General features: G+C 49.6%; 1 protein-coding gene and 1 long non-coding RNA gene across 3 annotated transcripts in view; one reads left to right on the top strand and one right to left on the bottom strand.

Annotated features, from left to right (window-relative positions):
- The window catches only part of PMFBP1 (polyamine modulated factor 1 binding protein 1), a 127,751-nt gene that overhangs the window by 70,101 nt on the left and 41,037 nt on the right, over positions 1-16,613 (bottom strand). For both annotated transcript variants that reach the window (XM_069739112.1, XM_069739113.1), the window contains 2 exons: positions 4,536-4,582; positions 917-1,037 (listed from right to left, as the gene is read on the bottom strand). In XM_069739112.1, the coding sequence (XP_069595213.1) occupies positions 917-1,037; positions 4,536-4,582 (168 nt within the window). The remainder of the gene's footprint in view (positions 1-916; positions 1,038-4,535; positions 4,583-16,613) is intronic.
- The window catches only part of LOC138649035 (uncharacterized), a 36,948-nt gene continuing 23,192 nt past the window's right edge, over positions 2,858-16,613 (top strand). Inside the window, exon 1 of the long non-coding RNA XR_011315228.1 lies at positions 2,858-5,265. This is a non-coding gene — a long non-coding RNA (uncharacterized lncRNA). The remainder of the gene's footprint in view (positions 5,266-16,613) is intronic.

Raw genomic sequence — 16,613 nt, 5'->3', positions numbered from 1 at the left:
CGCTCCACTATAGTGCCTTCATCCACAGCGCCTTCGCCCATAGGGAAAACATGTGCAGTGCCCTCCACCACAGTGCCTTCGCCCATAGGGAAACGATGCGCAGGGTGCTCCACTATAGTGCCATCATCCACAGTGCCCTCCTCCATAAAAAAAAAAAACATGCGCACGGTGCTCCACTACAGTGCCCTTCCCCCACATCCTAAAATAATAATAGGACAACGGAATACCTTTTTTTGCTGCATGCAATGTCAGTGTGCAATATAAAGCACAACATATTGGATTGCATCCTCTCACTAGCAGATCTGGAGGCTACATACTGTGATATAATCCCAATTCTAATCCTGACAAGGTGCCATTTGTTTTATAATCCATTGATCTGAGATTCACCTCTCATGTTGCCCGATGAGAACGGCTCTGTTCACACTGGAGTCCGCTGAGGCTTCTGCTCTTACAGGAGTCACTGGGTCAGTAACAGGATCTACCGGTTCAGCACATCCGTGTAATTCACAGGTCGGCCATGGGTCTCGCGATTCAAACTCGGCAGCCAAATATGAGCTGTCGGCTTTGGGTCAGGAGACTTGGAGCCACGGATGAGTGTGGGCACGCTGCTCAAACGGAGGACACTACAACGTCACACAACTATCACGTCAGCATGTGGAAAAGTCTGAGGAGTTCTCTGTCCAGCAAAAAAAAAGTGTGATAATTTGCACCAAGATTGGCCCGTGACTGTGACTTTTTGGGATAATCCAAGTGTATATGATGAGTAGAGAGCCCAGACGTGATGTGCGCTGGATATTACAACGTCATAAAAATGACTGGAGATGAACAACATGTCGACAGCCAGGAAAAAAGAAAAATTGCGGGCTCTGGCGTCAGCAATGACATTGCACCTCGTGTGGGGGGCGTCCGACCCTACCTCGACGCGGCTCAGCTCCTGGCTGTGGATCACGTCCCTCAGTTGACTGTGCAGCTGTTGTACGAGAAGCTCCTTATTCATCACCAGATCCCTCAGCTCCTCCACTTCCCGCACGACTCCTCTGTAAAAAAAAAACAAAAAAAAAACACGCAAATTAGGGACGTGAGCCAAGCCGGCTATCACATGCCATCATTTCACCACAATAGTCCGGCCTCTGTTCCCTAACGCAGCCGCCCAGGCCCACGTTATACTAATGGACGCCAACTGCATTTTAATCTGGGAGGAGAAACTAAACGAGGAAAATTGGCAACAGAATTAGTGCATTAATTAAGAGCAGTAACGTTAACCCTTCACTTGTCTAAGTCGTGAGACAAAAAAAACCAAAACAATTGGAAGCATAATAGGGAACAACTCCCACCTACTCAATTATTGAAAGGGAGAAACTTTTTTTTTTTTTATTAGCATTATTATTTAATTTTTCCTTTGTGTCGTTTCCTTTAATCAATTGTTCTAGTAACAGGGGGGAAAAAGAGAACTCGGGAACAAAAATGAAAAGATAAGAAATACAATTCTCATTTTGTTTTTTTGTTGAATTAAATAGATATATATACACACACAGTATTTTTTTTCCCCCTCTTGCTCCAATTATTTAAAAAAAAAATTTTATTCTAGTTTTTGGGACATCTTTTGTTATCCAGCGGTTATTGCCCCATTAGATGTATGTAGAATATCCATCATTGGGCTTTCTGGCTGCTGTAGTTCCACAAGGCCTGGACCCGCTCACCTCTCGGATCTACATGTACATTCCTATACACAGAACCGAACCTTTTTAAAAAAATTTTTTTATTTTAATACTTTTATTAAAATTCAAAATTTTGGGAGGGGAGAGAAGGTGTGCATAACAGGTGAATAGGAATACTTTTTTCTGGATAATCAAGAAAAACAAAAATAAATAAAAAAAAATGTAAAAAAAAACAAAACAATTTTTTTTGGAGGGGAGAGGACGCCTGCACAATAATTAAAAAAAAAAAATAGTACAAATTTTATAATTTTGTAAGGGAGAGGAGGTCTCCACAATAAAAAATAAATAAATAAGAAATAAGATAAGAAAAATAGAAACATATTTTTGAGAAAAAAGAGGAGGTCCTCACAATATAAAAATTAAAAAAATAGAAAATATTCTACATTTTAGGAAACGAGGCCTGCAAAATAAATAAATATATATATATATATATATATATATATATACACACACATATATACGGTATATATATATATATATATATATATATATATATATATATATATATATATATATATAGTGAAATCCTATCTTTTTGGAGGGGAAAGGAGGTCTGCACAAAAAAATAAAATAAACATATAATAAAAATTCTATAAAAACGACTTCCGGGGCAGACTCCATTACGATTCCTCTATGCTAATATTACAAGCCGGCCGACTCCCGAGAGCCGCTCACTTATTTATTTATTTTTTCCTTAATTAACGCCACCTCAGGTTTTACCCTCCCTTTCATGTCAGCGGCTGATGAGTTAAAGGGAACCTGACGAGCTGCACCCAGGACTATATGCCCCGCGCTGTGGGCTCTCCATTGGGCACCTCTTCCAACGTGGTGGCAGACAAGGAAGAAAAAATTAAAAAAATTAATAATCATAATAATAATAATAATAAACCTTCCTGAAAAGAAATGCCAGATCCGAGGGCGCAGCTTGTAGATGGTGTGTGCAGAGCTGGCACAGGGAGGAATCTAACCCCCTCTCTGCAAATCATGGAGAGAAGGGAAAAAAAATGCTTCCAGACTCCTCATAAATTATACAGCTCATCTGCATATTCAAGGCAGGAGACATTATGCAAATGTGGGCTGATTTGCACACTGTATTTTTTTTTTTCTCCCTAGGACGGCGGTGGTGGCGGCACAGATTTAGGCTTCCAGGAGAGGACAGGACCAGTCAGACATGGTGATGATGGCATCTCTCGCCCTACAATCTCCTCTTCCCAGATGCACAGGTCCATGCAAAACAAACAGCCCCCAAACAAAGCCCGTTATTTGCATGGCTAATTGCGCTGTTAATTAACTGGTTCAGCGCTGGAAATTTTTAAGGCCTTTTGAGAATGGGGGAAAAAAAAAAAAAAAGATGCAAAGATGCGGGCAGCGGTGGGACCGGACGGTGCCAATGTACGCATATATATGGACATATCCGGAATTAGGAAATAAGGACGCTGACGGTTAAAGAAGAGGGGGGCTGTGCGACGGCGCACAACACTTCATAATTATTTCATCTGACGAGGCGTTCTTGGTCCCGGGGGATTATTTTACCTAATTGCAGGGTGTTAATGGGGGGGACGGATGAGTTCAGCATGGCGTTCTCGGCTCAGGGGGAGGGAATGGGGAGTGCCCAGCTTATTTGGAATAAAACAGAATGGCAGTATATAGTCCTGCCCAGGCAGTTTCTCCACAATTCCCATCAGCTGGTCTCCAATACTGCTAGGGGCTTGTAGTTATTATTTTTTCTGCCCCCATTTCCTATGCTGCAGGCTTCGCACAGCCCCCTCTCCCCTACGCCCAGCAGACCCATGCCAGGCTGCCGCTCGCTCCTACCCTCTGGGAAAAGTTAATTGTAATTTTTTTTTTTTTTGGTTCCAGCTTTTAAATCAATTAGCCCGTCTGTTAATTAACATCAAGCCGACAGGAGGAGGGAGGAGGAAAGCGGAAAAAAAAAAAAAAAAAAAAGCAAGGGCGGATGGCAGACGAGCTGGCACGATGCCATCCACTCAGTGGCAACGCCACAGTTTCGTGTGATATCGGCAGCGGGTATATGTCACGGCGGCCAATGAAGTGGGTCTCCGGAGCAGACAAAGAACGGGGCGCCGACTGCCAGAGCGGACCCTCCATTGCCAAAGGGATGCAAGGACATGGAGGATAGGTGAACGAGCGGGCATGGGGGCGACGGATGTGGATACCCCCTCCCCCCCAAATGTTTCTTCTGCCGCAGTGAGCAAGCAATGATGGATCCTGCCGCGCCAGTTGAGTATGGAGCCAGTGGATAAACATGGAGGGGAAAAAAAAAAATCATCATTGGATAAAAAAAAAAGGATCCGTGCCAAGGACCCTGGCATCTTTTACAACATTACGTCTTCCTCCGGGGATTCGCTTTCTTGCGGCTCGGCGAGCTCGTTTGGCAATTAACATGGAAAGAGACGCCTCGTCAACAACAAACAAAAGGTTCTGGGCCGCGGATTTTACAGGGATGGCCTCTGCCAAGGGACACCTGGATAAGAGGCAAAAAAAAAGGCAAAAAAAATCTACATAGAAACGTTTCCAGAGCAGGTACGTGGCAGGAAAAAAAAAAAAAGGCAGCTCCCCAGAAGCAGCAGCAAGATCAGGAGGCTGCGAGAGATTTATCTGCATTTGCTGCTATCACCAGGGAGATGAATGGGGCCGAACCTAAACCTTTCTCCCGGATCTGCCTATATGTGGGAGCGTCACTCCGAGGAGCAGAAACTTGGGAGCTAGTCAGGAGTCTGCCGCCACTTTGCAAAGAGCGCTGCACTTCACGGGTGCAAAGCCAAAAGAGCGTGCCCCGGATGGATGGGTACTCACATGGTCGAGGCTGGGCTGGATCCGGGCACCGGGTGCAAAATCTGGCGCTGGAAAAAAAAATAATAATAATGGATAAGTCATGGCGAGAAGATCTTACAAAAAATAAAGTATGGTGAGCATTGGAACCTGGAATATCAGCCCCGCAATGGATTTACAGCTGCGCTTGATTTTTTCCTTAATACATCCGCACTTTTTTTTTTTTTTTCGAATGAGGAATAATTGTTTCGCTAACGAGCTTGGGCACACTATAAAATAATGAAGTGGATTACAAAGGCGAGCACTAAAGGATGAGGAAAGCGCAGACCCCCCCCCCCTCCTGGAGAAACGCAACGATGGGGGTCCGGAATCTTACTCCTCTGCCGAGGAGCGGAGGGTTATTAAACTGGCGCAGCCTGAAGTCGGCAGTGGTTAATCATCCTACGGGGCTATGGCTTTCTGCATATCTCATTTGCATCTCATTAGAGCCCCTCGGACGGGGGAGAGAGGGGGGGCTTATTCGGAAACGAGAAAGTTGGAAGGAAAAAAAAAATAATAATAATCTGGCGTCTAAGATCGGAGCTAAGCAGTCCCTACAGATGACCGGCCAGCACATTCCTGAGGATAATTGGAGACCCCCGACATGTCAGCCCCTAATTTCTGCAGGGGGGAGGATGTCACCTTGTGGTACCCAGGGAGGAGGAGGATGTGGCCGCCCGCCGCGGCAGCTCCCAACTTTTAGAGATTCCCCCAGGTAAGGCTGCAGGGCAGGATGTATGTATACATGTGCCGGACTCGCTGCCATTGCCACACGTGTAGATGTCGCTGTTGTTCTGCACAAGGCTGTAATCATATGCAAAATCATAACAACTCCATCTGAATGTAGGGGGGGGGGAGGCGAAAAAAAAAGGGACGCGGGACCGTGAGACAGATGATCCGTTAATTATCCTGCAATTATACTGCAGGGGCTGCGTGATTATTACAGGAACGTGTGAGTGTGACACATTCACGGATCACTGATGGCCATGGACGACTGCACGTGTGCGGCGCTGACTGCCGTCATGGCCGCCTCATTATCTACGAGAAGGGCAAGGGATAATTAACATCCGGAGGAAGAGAGGCGTAATTAACGCCAGAAATGTGATGTATTTTCCAACATGGATTACAGACCGGTTCTAAAAAATGGTCAAAAAAAAATCTACAAGATCCTATCCCAATATGTAGTATGTGCCATAATAGTATTAGCAAATCCCTACAATTAGAAATGTAGTATAGTTCTTCTGATTAGCTATGTCGCTTACCCCTTGTGAAGGGCATCCATGGTTACAGCCACTAACAACTGTCACTATATGATTTGTCGTTACCATGGATACCTAAGCTACTGCAACGCCCTTCACATGGGATAAGAGACCTAGCTTATCAGAAGAACTATTCTACATTTCTAATTGGAGGGATTTCCTAATATTATAATTCCGCATGCAACATATTGGGATAGGATCTTGGAGATTTTATACCAATGCAAGTTATTATCAAATGGCGTTTTTACAGGTTTTTTTTCCTCTGCACATTACACTTTGATGTGGTCTATGGTGATAAATCAGCTTAGAGGAGCTCAGAGAAGGACAGATAACAGTCACCAAACTCCCAGCCAGACTGTCACAGCGAGCTCACTGACTGATTATCAGTTCACTTATTCAGCAGCCATCAACACCGAGACCACAGAAGGCAAAATCTGCAATATTTTTTTTTATGAAAACCAATTGCAAAAATTAGTTGTTTTTTTGTTTTAGATTCAATTACATGCAATTATGTTAAAAAATAAAATAAAAAGTGCTCCTGTAGGTGGACAACAGTTTAAAAAAAAAAAAAGAGGACAGGATTGTGCACTTGGTCCTCGCTCTCCTAGTCAGAGCCCAGCTAACATTGTGGCACGGGAATGCTGGAGGACGGCAAACTGTAAGCAAGGCGTCTCAATGTGGCCTTTTACCCCATAACATTGGGCTTATTTAATGGGGATCAGTCAGCAAGTTATCTGAGAGAATCAACATGTAGGGGCAGAGACCCTGATTCCAGCGATGTGTCACTTACTGGGCAGCTTGCTGTCATTTTGATACGATCTAGTGGTTCTCTTGAATGCTGAGCCCTGTATAACCTCGCCCACACCACTGATTGGCAGCTTACTGTGTACACTGTGCATAGGCAGAAAGTTGTTAAATCAGTGGTAGGACCAGGAGGCATGAGACACCTAGTCTTGCAGTGATAAGTAAATATGCTACTTTTTTTTTTTTTACCTTATTTATGACCTTTTTTTTTTTAAAAGTGAAAAGTGGCAGCTTAGTTTGCACTAAATTATAATAAATAAATATAGTTTGCAATAAATTATAATAAAAAAAATATATATAGGCAAATGTTGTGCTGCATTATTAGGGCACCGGAAAACAATTGTGCAAAAACTTTGCCACCTTTCTAGAACATCTGGATGATTAAAACCCAAGCCGAAAATAGTGCGCCAAAACCAAAATAAGTCAACGTAAAGGCGTAAATTAACGGATTTTTTGGTTAAACTTTCAGCAACAAATTAGCTAGGTGTACACAGACCGTTAAGGGGGCTTGTCACGCTACCCCTAACACCCTTTAAAAGGGATATTCTCACCTTGGGAGTACAATATTGGGCTTGTACAAATTGCTAAAATTTGCAGCCGCTGCCGAGGAGACCGACCTCCGCTGCTGGATAGCTTTTAAATTGACCATGTTTTGACCGGCGATTCAAAACAGAGCACACTCTGAGGTCTAGCAGCGGTGGTCGGTCTCCAAGGCAATGAGTTGTGAACAAAAAAGTGTCAATATCTCAAGTATGGCTGAAAATAGCTAATAAACGCTAAATTACACACACTATCCAGCTATACCCATTTATGAAAATGGAAGGAACCCTTTAAAGAGTTATTACTTTTTTTTTTTAAACCTGACTTGTCCCATTGAGCAGCATAACGGTACCCCCTGTGAATATTACAGACGGCTGCTGCCCTCCAGTGCTCACTGCTGAAAAGTAACCACAAAGTGGAGTAAAAAAAATAATAATAATCAGATGCAAAGTGGATGACAAGTGAGAAAAGCGGCAGATTTAACGCGGATATGAAAATAAACAGACATTTCAGTGTAGATGAAGTTAACTACATATTTCTCAACATATTTGTGACGAAAATAAAAGTTGGCAAATTAGATACAATACATTATTTAAGTAAAAGCAACACATCTAGGTCCAGGGTTACAAAAAAAACAAGCAAAAAAACATATATGGAGCAACAGCCTCTACAGTGGAAAGCCTGCAAGCACCGCGTTCCTAGATAACCCACTACTCTGTGCCTACAAAGGTGGTCGGTAACCTAGGCAACGAGCTGCAAACTATAGAATTAAAAAATCACTCTATTCCTGAAAATAAAGAGAATTTGTAATAATCGATAAATTGCAAAGATGTTTGATTTGTCTAGATGGAAACTCGCTTTCTAGAGTTGTTTTGTAAAGTCTATGACGGGGACTATCAGCCTAAGGCCGGGCTCTGCCAGCTGTATCTCCCAGAATGCAATGTCCACACTGATCATGGGGTCTCCAGTCCCAAAGGTAGAACCTCAAATATGTTTAGGCCAGGAGAGATCTTGGTCAGTCTGGGCGTTGTGATACGTAGAAGGACTGCGACATGCATCAGTCTGAACACGGCTTCAAAGGAATACACTGTTCATTCAGGACAGAAGACATGGGGGAAGAAAGGCTGGGTATGGTAGTCATAACACAGACTTTAAAATACAGCTGTTGAGGAGCCGACTGGCAGGGCAGACGAGGGGCCGATTGGCAGGGCAGACGAGGGGCCGATTGGCAGGGCAGACGAGGGGCCGATTGGCAGGGCAGACGAGCAGCCAATTGGAAGGGCAGACGAGGAGCCGATTGGAAGGGCAGACGAGCAGCCAATTGGAAGGGCAGACGAGGAGCCGATTGGAAGGGCAGACGAGGGGCCGATTGGAAGGGCAGACGAGGGGCCGATTGGAAGGGCAGAAGAAGAGCAGATTGGAAGGGCAGACGAGGGGCCGATTGGAAGGGCAGACGAGGGGCCGATTGGAAGGGCAGACGAGGGTCCGATTGGAAGGGCAGACGAGGGTCCGATTGGAAGGGCAGACGAGGGTCCGATTGGAAGGGCAGACGAGGGGCCGATTGGAAGGGCAGACGAGGAGCCGATTGGAAGGGCAGACGAGGGGCCGATTGAAAGGGCAGACGAGGGGCCGATTGGCAGGGCAGACGAGCAGCCGATTGGAAGGGCAGACGAGGAGCCGATTGGAAGGGCAGACGAGGGGCCGATTGGAAGGGCAGACGAGGGGCCGATTGGAAGGGCAGACGAGGGGCCGATTGGAAGGGCAGACGAGGGGCCGATTGGAAGGGCAGACCAGGGGCCGATTGGAAGGGCAGAAGAAGAGCCGATTGGAAGGGCAGACGAGGGGCCGATTGGAAGGGCAGATGAGGAGTGAATTATACAGTAATGCACCCTACCTGACAGGACACAGATTCAACAACGATAGACAAAAACCATAAATATAAAATTTCCTTCCCTAACTAATAACGACAGTAAATCTACCGTCATTGTTTTGCAAATTACCCTTAAAATGATGGAGAAATACTCGAAAAGTGATAAATTAGATCTTTGAAAACAGCGATTTGATATTTGTCCGATTTCTTTCTTCTTTGATACCCCTCCCCCCACACCTGTTCCTTAGAAGAGATTTCCTCAGAAGACTTTTTAGGTTCTCATTATACAAAGGGGATCGGTTTCTTGATGCTGGATATTGATCAAACATGGAAAGAAGGCCATGATCACATCTGGGGAAACTATCCAGAATGAAAGCTTGTGTGACGTCCTCACTGCTTCTAAGAGATTAATGATGACAAGGTGGCGTTCACGATGGAAGGACGTATAAAGCAGTGCGAGGCTTCATCAACGCAGACAACATCCTCAGCTTTATCCTCTAGGGTTTTTGTTGTGGCATTATTGGTGATTAAAGTGGAGCAGAGGGATCAATGCGTCCATGCCAGTACTGGGGCCAATACAAGGCACATGCAACACTTATTACTCCACACATGTATTTGTAGCTGTATGTCCACGTCTAGGAACTTTTCAAAAACCTGACCGGCACATCCAAACATAGACTCAGTGTGAACAGGTGCTGAACCTAGAGTCGCCAACTCGTATATAGTTAAGTAAATAAGGCAGCACACTGCAGCGCTAGAACATACAAACTTGAAAAACGAAATTTGAACTGCATTACTGCACTAGAAATATGAAAAATTAGAGCTTTTAGCGCATAAAAATGGCCAATTTTATGTGTACCTGGTAGCCCCGTTACGGCATCTCTCTTATACCAGGTCCTAAACTTGCCTTACCTCGCTGAGAATAAACGTCTCCATCTGAATGGGTACATGTGAAACCTCTTAGTAGACTAAAATTCTCTCTCTATACCCCTCCACAGAGAGAGAGAATTTTAGTCTAGTAAGAGGTTTTCACATGTACCCATTCAGATGGAGACGTTTATTCTCAGCGAGGTAAGACAAGTTTAGGACCTGGTATAAGAGAGATGCCGTAACGGGGCTACCAGGTACACATAAAATTGGCCATTTTTATGCGCTAAAAGCTCTAATTTTTCATATTTCTAGTGCAGTAATGCAGTTCAAATTTCGTTTTTCAAGTTTGTATGTTCTAGCGCTGCAGTGTGCTGCCTTATTTACTTAACACATCTAGGAACTTGGCACAAACTCTCAAGAGAACGGTGCAGGGGCAAGAGAAACTGGAGCGTATGTGGTAATGTCGGAGCAGGAGAAGTCGGGAGAGCCCAGCGTGGGGGGGAGGGGGGGGAGGGCCCGGCGTGGGGGGGGAGGGCCCGGCGTGGGGGGGAGAGCCCGGCGTGGGGGGGAGAGCCCGGCGTGGGGGGGAGGGCGGGGAGAGCCCGGCGTGGGGGGGAGGGCGGGGAGAGCCCGGCGTGGGGGGGAGGGCGGGGAGAGCCCGGCGTGGGGGGGAGGGCGGGGAGGGGAGGGCGTGGGCACTCCAGCGCGGGGGAGGGCGTGGGCACTCCAGCGCGGGGGAGGGCGTGGGCACTCCAGCGCGGGGGAGGGCGTGGGCACTCCAGCGCGGGGGAGGGCGTGGGCACTCCAGCGCGGGGGAGGGCGTGGGCACTCCAGCGCGGGGGAGGGCGTGGGCACTCCAGCGCGGGGGAGGGCGTGGGCACTCCAGCGCGGGGGAGGGCGTGGGCACTCCAGCGCGGGGGAGGGCGTGGGCACTCCAGCGCGGGGGAGGGCGTGGGCACTCCAGCGCGGGGGAGGGCGTGGGCACTCCAGCGCGGGGGAGGGCGTGGGCACTCCAGCGCGGGGGAGGGCGTGGGCACTCCAGCGCGGGGGAGGGCGTGGGCACTCCAGCGCGGGGGAGGGCGTGGGCACTCCAGCGCGGGGGAGGGCGTGGGCACTCCAGCGCGGGGGAGGGCGTGGGCACTCCAGCGCGGGGGAGGGCGTGGGCACTCCAGCGCGGGGGAGGGCGTGGGCACTCCAGCGCAGGTCGCGCGGGGGAGGGCGTGGGCACTCCAGCGCAGGTCGCGCGGGGGAGGGCGTGGGCACTCCAGCGCAGGTCGCGCGGGGGAGGGCGTGGGCACTCCAGCGCAGGTCGCGCGGGGGAGGGCGTGGGCACTCCAGCGCAGGTCGCGCGGGGGAGGGCGTGGGCACTCCAGCGCAGGTCGCGCGGGTGAGGGCGTGGGCACTCCAGCGCAGGTCGCGCGGGTGAGGGCGTGGGCACTCCAGCGCAGGTCGCGCGGGGGAGGGCGTGGGCACTCCAGCGCAGGTCGCGCGGGGGAGGGCGTGGGCACTCCAGCGCAGGTCAGGGCGTGGGCACTCCAGCGCAGGTCGCGCGGGGGAGGGGAGGGGCATCAAATTAACCGGTTCTCAGAAAAGAACTGCAACTCCATAACGTTCATAGGTTTGAACGATACATAATCTCAATGGATTTGAAGCTTAAGACTTAAAGGTGTATTCCAATCTCCAAGATCCTATCCCAGTATGTAGTAGGTGTAGAAATAATAGCAGTAGCTAACAACATCAATTAGAAATGTAGTATAGCTTTTCTGATTCGCTGTGTCTCTTTCCTCATGTGTAGGCATTGAAGAACCTTAGAAACCCATGGTTATGACCACTAGCAACTAACAGTCACTATATCAGTGGTCGTATCCATGGATATCTAAGGTCCTGCTAGTCCCGGCCTATGGGGAAACAGACAGAACAAATCACAAAAACTTTACTACATACAGTATCTAATTGGAGGCAGTTGCTAATATCATTATTATAGCGCCATTTATTCCATGGCGCTTTACATGTGAGGAGGGGTATACATAATAAAACAAGTACAATAATCTTGAACAATACAAGTCACAACTGGTACAGGAGGAGAGAGGACCCTGCCCGCGAGGGCTCACAATCTACAAGGGATGGGTGAGGATACAGTAGGTGAGGGTAGAGCTGGTCATGCAGCGGTTTGGTGGATCGGTGGTTACTGCAGGTTGTAGGCTTGTCGAAGAGGTGGGTCTTCAGGTTCTTTTTAAAGGTTTTGATGGTAGGTGAGAGTCTGATATGTTGTGGTAGAGGGTTCCAGAGTAGGGGGGATGCGCGGGAGAAGTCTTGTATACGATTGTGGGAAGAGGAGATAAGAGGGGAGTAGAGAAGGAGATCTTGTGAGGATCGGAGGTTGCGGGTAGGGAAGTACCGGGAGACGAGGTCACAGATGTATGAAGGAGACAGGTTGTGGATGGCTTTGTATGTCATGGTCAGGGTTTTGTACTGGAGTCTCTGGGCAATGGGGAGCCAGTGAATGGATTGACAGAGGGGAGAGGCTGGGGAATAGGGGGGGGACAGGTGGATTAGTCAAGCAGCAGAGTTTGGAATAGATTGGAGGGGTGCGAGAGTGTTAGAGGGGAGGCCACAGAGCAGGAGGTTGCAGTAGTCAAGGCGAGAGATGATGAGGGTATGGACTAGGGTTTTTGCAGATTCTTGGTTTAGGAATGTGCGGATCTGTGAAATATTTTTCAGTTGAAGGCGGCAGGAAGTGGAACGGGCTTGGATATGTGGTTTGAAGGAGAGATCAGCGTCAAGGATTAGCCCGAGGCAGCGAGCTTGTGGGACTGGGGAAAGTAGGCAGCCATTTACTGTAATGGATATTATTATTTTTACAACTACAACATATTGGGATAAGATCTTGGAGATTGCAATACACCCTTAAATAAAAATGGTTCAGCAGGAACAGCTTTTACAGCTGGTAAACAAAGATGTGGAATTATATTCTACAATGTCTAAACCTACATTCAGGTGACCCTTCCCCGTGTCTTATGCATTTATCTGAACAGTGATGAGAATGAAGTAGAAATAATGACTACATGCATGATGTGCGCAGTGACAGTGAGCAGATCCCAGGTACAGTGAGACGCTGCATGACACAAATGCTCCATCGGGGGTATGAAGTGACTGTACAGGGGCCCGGATCCAGCGCACACCCCGGGGTCTGATGGCTCTCGCTTCAGGACAGTCACACATAGCAGAGCTCAGCCTTCACACCAGCACCCTCTGCAGTCCACTTGGGGTAATGCGGCTGTATGGAATTTCTGCATCAAAAATGTTATAAATTTGGGATAACAGTCACCCAATTATTTGCATTATCCATCACCTTCATTTACAGAGTTGGCTGAGCTACGTTTCACCCCCATTTCAGACACTGATTTTTTGTTTTTTAATTACATTTATACACCTACGTTTTTTTTTTAGAAGCCTATAGGAAAATTCACGAAAAAAGCCTCATCTCAAGTGCTCGGTGCCAAAAGACAGTAGTAGTGAAGAAGAAAAAAAAAATGTCCCTAGTATTTGGTAATATTTAGCCACAATGTAAAAAAAAAAAAAAGAGCAAAAATGATGTGTGAAAAAATCCCCCTAACACCAAGCCATCTCTCAGAGGCACGGCCCGCCCAGAGGCACGGCCCAGCCCGCTCAGAGGCACGGCCCAGCCCGCTCAGAGGCACAGCCCGCTCAGAGGCACGGCCCAGCCCGCTCAGAGGCACGGCCCGCCCAGAGGCACGGCCCAGCCCACTCAGAGGCACGGCCCAGCCCAGAGGCACGGCCCAGCCGCTCAGAGGCACGGCCCGCCCAGAGGCACGGCCCGCCCAGAGGCACGGCCCAGCCCACTCAGAGGCACGGCCCAGCCCAGAGGCACGGCCCAGCCGCTCAGAGGCACGGCCCGCCCAGAGGCACGGCCCGCCCAGAGGCACGGCCCAGCCCGCTCAGAGGCACAGCCCGCCCAGAGGCACGGCCCAGCCCGCTCAGAGGCACAGCCCGCCCAGAGGCACGGCCCGCCCAGAGGCACGGCCCAGCCCGCTCAGAGGCACGGCCCAGCCCGCTCAGAGGCACAGCCCGCCCAGAGGCACAGCCCGCCCAGAGGCACGGCCCAGCCCGCTCAGAGGCACAGCCCGCCCAGAGGCACGGCCCGCCCAGAGGCACGGCCCAGCCCGCTCAGAGGCACAGCCCGCCCAGAGGCACGGCCCGCCCAGAGGCACGGCCCAGCCCGCTCAGAGGCACAGCCCGCCCAGAGGCACGGCCCAGCCCGCTCAGAGGCACAGCCCGCCCAGAGGCACGGCCCGCCCAGAGGCACGGCCCAGCCCGCTCAGAGGCACAGCCCGCCCAGAGGCACGGCCCGCCCAGAGGCACGGCCCAGCCCGCTCAGAGGCACAGCCCGCCCAGAGGCACGGCCCGCCCAGAGGCACGGCCCAGCCCGCTCAGAGGCACAGCCCGCCCAGAGGCACGGCCCGCCCAGAGGCACGGCCCAGCCCGCTCAGAGGCACAGCCCGCCCAGAGGCACGGCCCGCCCAGAGGCACGGCCCAGCCCGCTCAGAGGCACAGCCCGCCCAGAGGCACGGCGCAGCTGGCTCCCTCAACTCCCATTTGCTAATAACACATAATAGCGGCTATTTGTGCTCCTGTTAAATCAGACATTTCACTGCAGCTTTATAAAGGCGTTTTTAAGCCTCCAATCCAAATTGGATTTTCGAGTCGCTTCCTAATTCCGAGATCAATCATATCGAAATGAAACTTCTTGGCGAAGAGAACTGCAGGTGCCACAGGGCTGCGGGGAAACACTGGCTTCCATGCTGTATGGCCGCCAAGTCCGTCATACGGTGTATGGCCGCCACGTTCGTCACACGGTGTACGGCCGCCATGTCGTCACACGGTGTACGGCCGCCATGTCGTCACACGGTGTATGGCCGCCATGTCGTCACACGGTGTACAGCCGCCATGTCCGTCACACGGTGTACAGCCGCCATGTCCGTCACACGGTGTAAGGCCGCCATGTCCGTCACACGGTGTATGGCCGCTATGTCCGTCACACGGTGTATGGCCGCTATGTCCGTCACACGGTGTACGGCCGCCATGTCGTCACACGGTGTACGGCCGCCATGTCGTCACACGGTGTACGGCCGCCATGTCGTCACACGGTGTACGGCCGCCATGTCTTCACACGGTGTAAGGCCGCTATGTCCGTCACACGGTGTATGGCCGCTATGTCCGTCACACGGTGTATGGCCGCTATGTCCGTCACACGGTGTAAGGCCGCTATGTCCGTCACACGGTGTATGGCCGCTATGTCCGTCACACGGTGTAAGGCCGCTATGTCCGTCACACGGTGTATGGCCGCTATGTCGTCACACGGTGTATGGCCACTATGTCCGTCACACGGTGTAAGGCCGCTATGTCCGTCACACGGTGTATGGCCGCTATGTCCGTCACACGGTGTAAGGCCGCTATGTCCGTCACACGGTGTATGGCCGCTATGTCGTCACACGGTGTATGGCCACTATGTCCGTCACACGGTGTATGGCCGCTACGTCCGTCATGGTCCTCTCTGCCGTTCAGTGAATAGGAACATTCTAGTTTACCCCCTAAGACGTTAGATAGACACAAGGCCTTGGGGCTTCCATATGCATTAGACTAATGTAGGCGAAACCCGCTAGTATCAGCAGAATTGGCGGACAGCCTCATATATGGGGGTCTCACGACTGGCCCAACATATTTTGCCCTGGGAAAGGAGGATTGGAATTCAGAAGTCTTTACACTATTATTAATTTATATTATTTTACAGTGATGACTTCTGCTCTTCCTCTTGCAGCTGGTTAGTAGTTTCAGGGCCAGACCCTGACCGACGGCCGCCCATTCTGCTCAGTGCTTGGAGATTATCACCATTTCTACATTTTTATGTGTTTCCGCTCTTTAAAGATTGATGACAGATTGTCAATGGGACTGAGATCTGGGGAGTTTCCTGCTCATGGAACCAAAGAGTCATTGAAGTCATAATCAATAAAAGTTAAAAAAAAAAAAACTTCTGAAACTTAACTGTACTTCAGAAAACTATCAACATATAGTCAATGTCTTCTCTGCAAGTCTGTATTTTTTTTTTTTATTTGCTCCCCTCCAATTTCATGTTTTGCAAAGTGTTTCATAGGAAATGCAATCATCAGGCAAAGCAGAGACGCTAAGCGATAAACGAGGAGATCGGCCATATCACACCGTGCATTAGAGAGCGGGCGCCCCGCGGGGCACAGCGTGCGTCCTATGGAAATATTGGCCGTCCTCTGGCCATACGTCTGCTATTGGATGTGTACAGTATCATGCCCCGAGCCCCGGCCCTGCAGCTTGCCCCTCGGTCGCTGGCTTCAGCCCTGCTGTTCTGTTTTCACGCTCTGCACCTTATGACAGCAGGAATCGCCTTGTGGTACATTGATTACGACGACTGCATTGTAATGGCTTCAGCGAGGCTGACGGCCAAGGCGAGGAGGCGTGCGGACATACAGCATGAGGAAGGGAGACACCGCTTTTTATTATTTTTCGGGGATAGATGAATTTCCAGCAATTGTGATAAAAGCAGGACTATTTCTGCTACTTTTGTAATAAGCAGTCTGGAGACGTCCAACAGTAGGGAAAATGATCGAGCACCTACCTGTACTAGAAAAACGGAAAAAGAAGTGGCCAGATGACCTGCGTCCGACTCTG

This window comes from Ranitomeya imitator, chromosome 9, assembly GCF_032444005.1.
Source record: "Ranitomeya imitator isolate aRanImi1 chromosome 9, aRanImi1.pri, whole genome shotgun sequence".
NCBI classification, from domain to species: Eukaryota; Metazoa; Chordata; class Amphibia; order Anura; family Dendrobatidae; genus Ranitomeya; species Ranitomeya imitator.
Note: the sequence above shows the minus strand (reverse complement) of the source record. Positions and strands in the feature narration are given on the sequence as shown.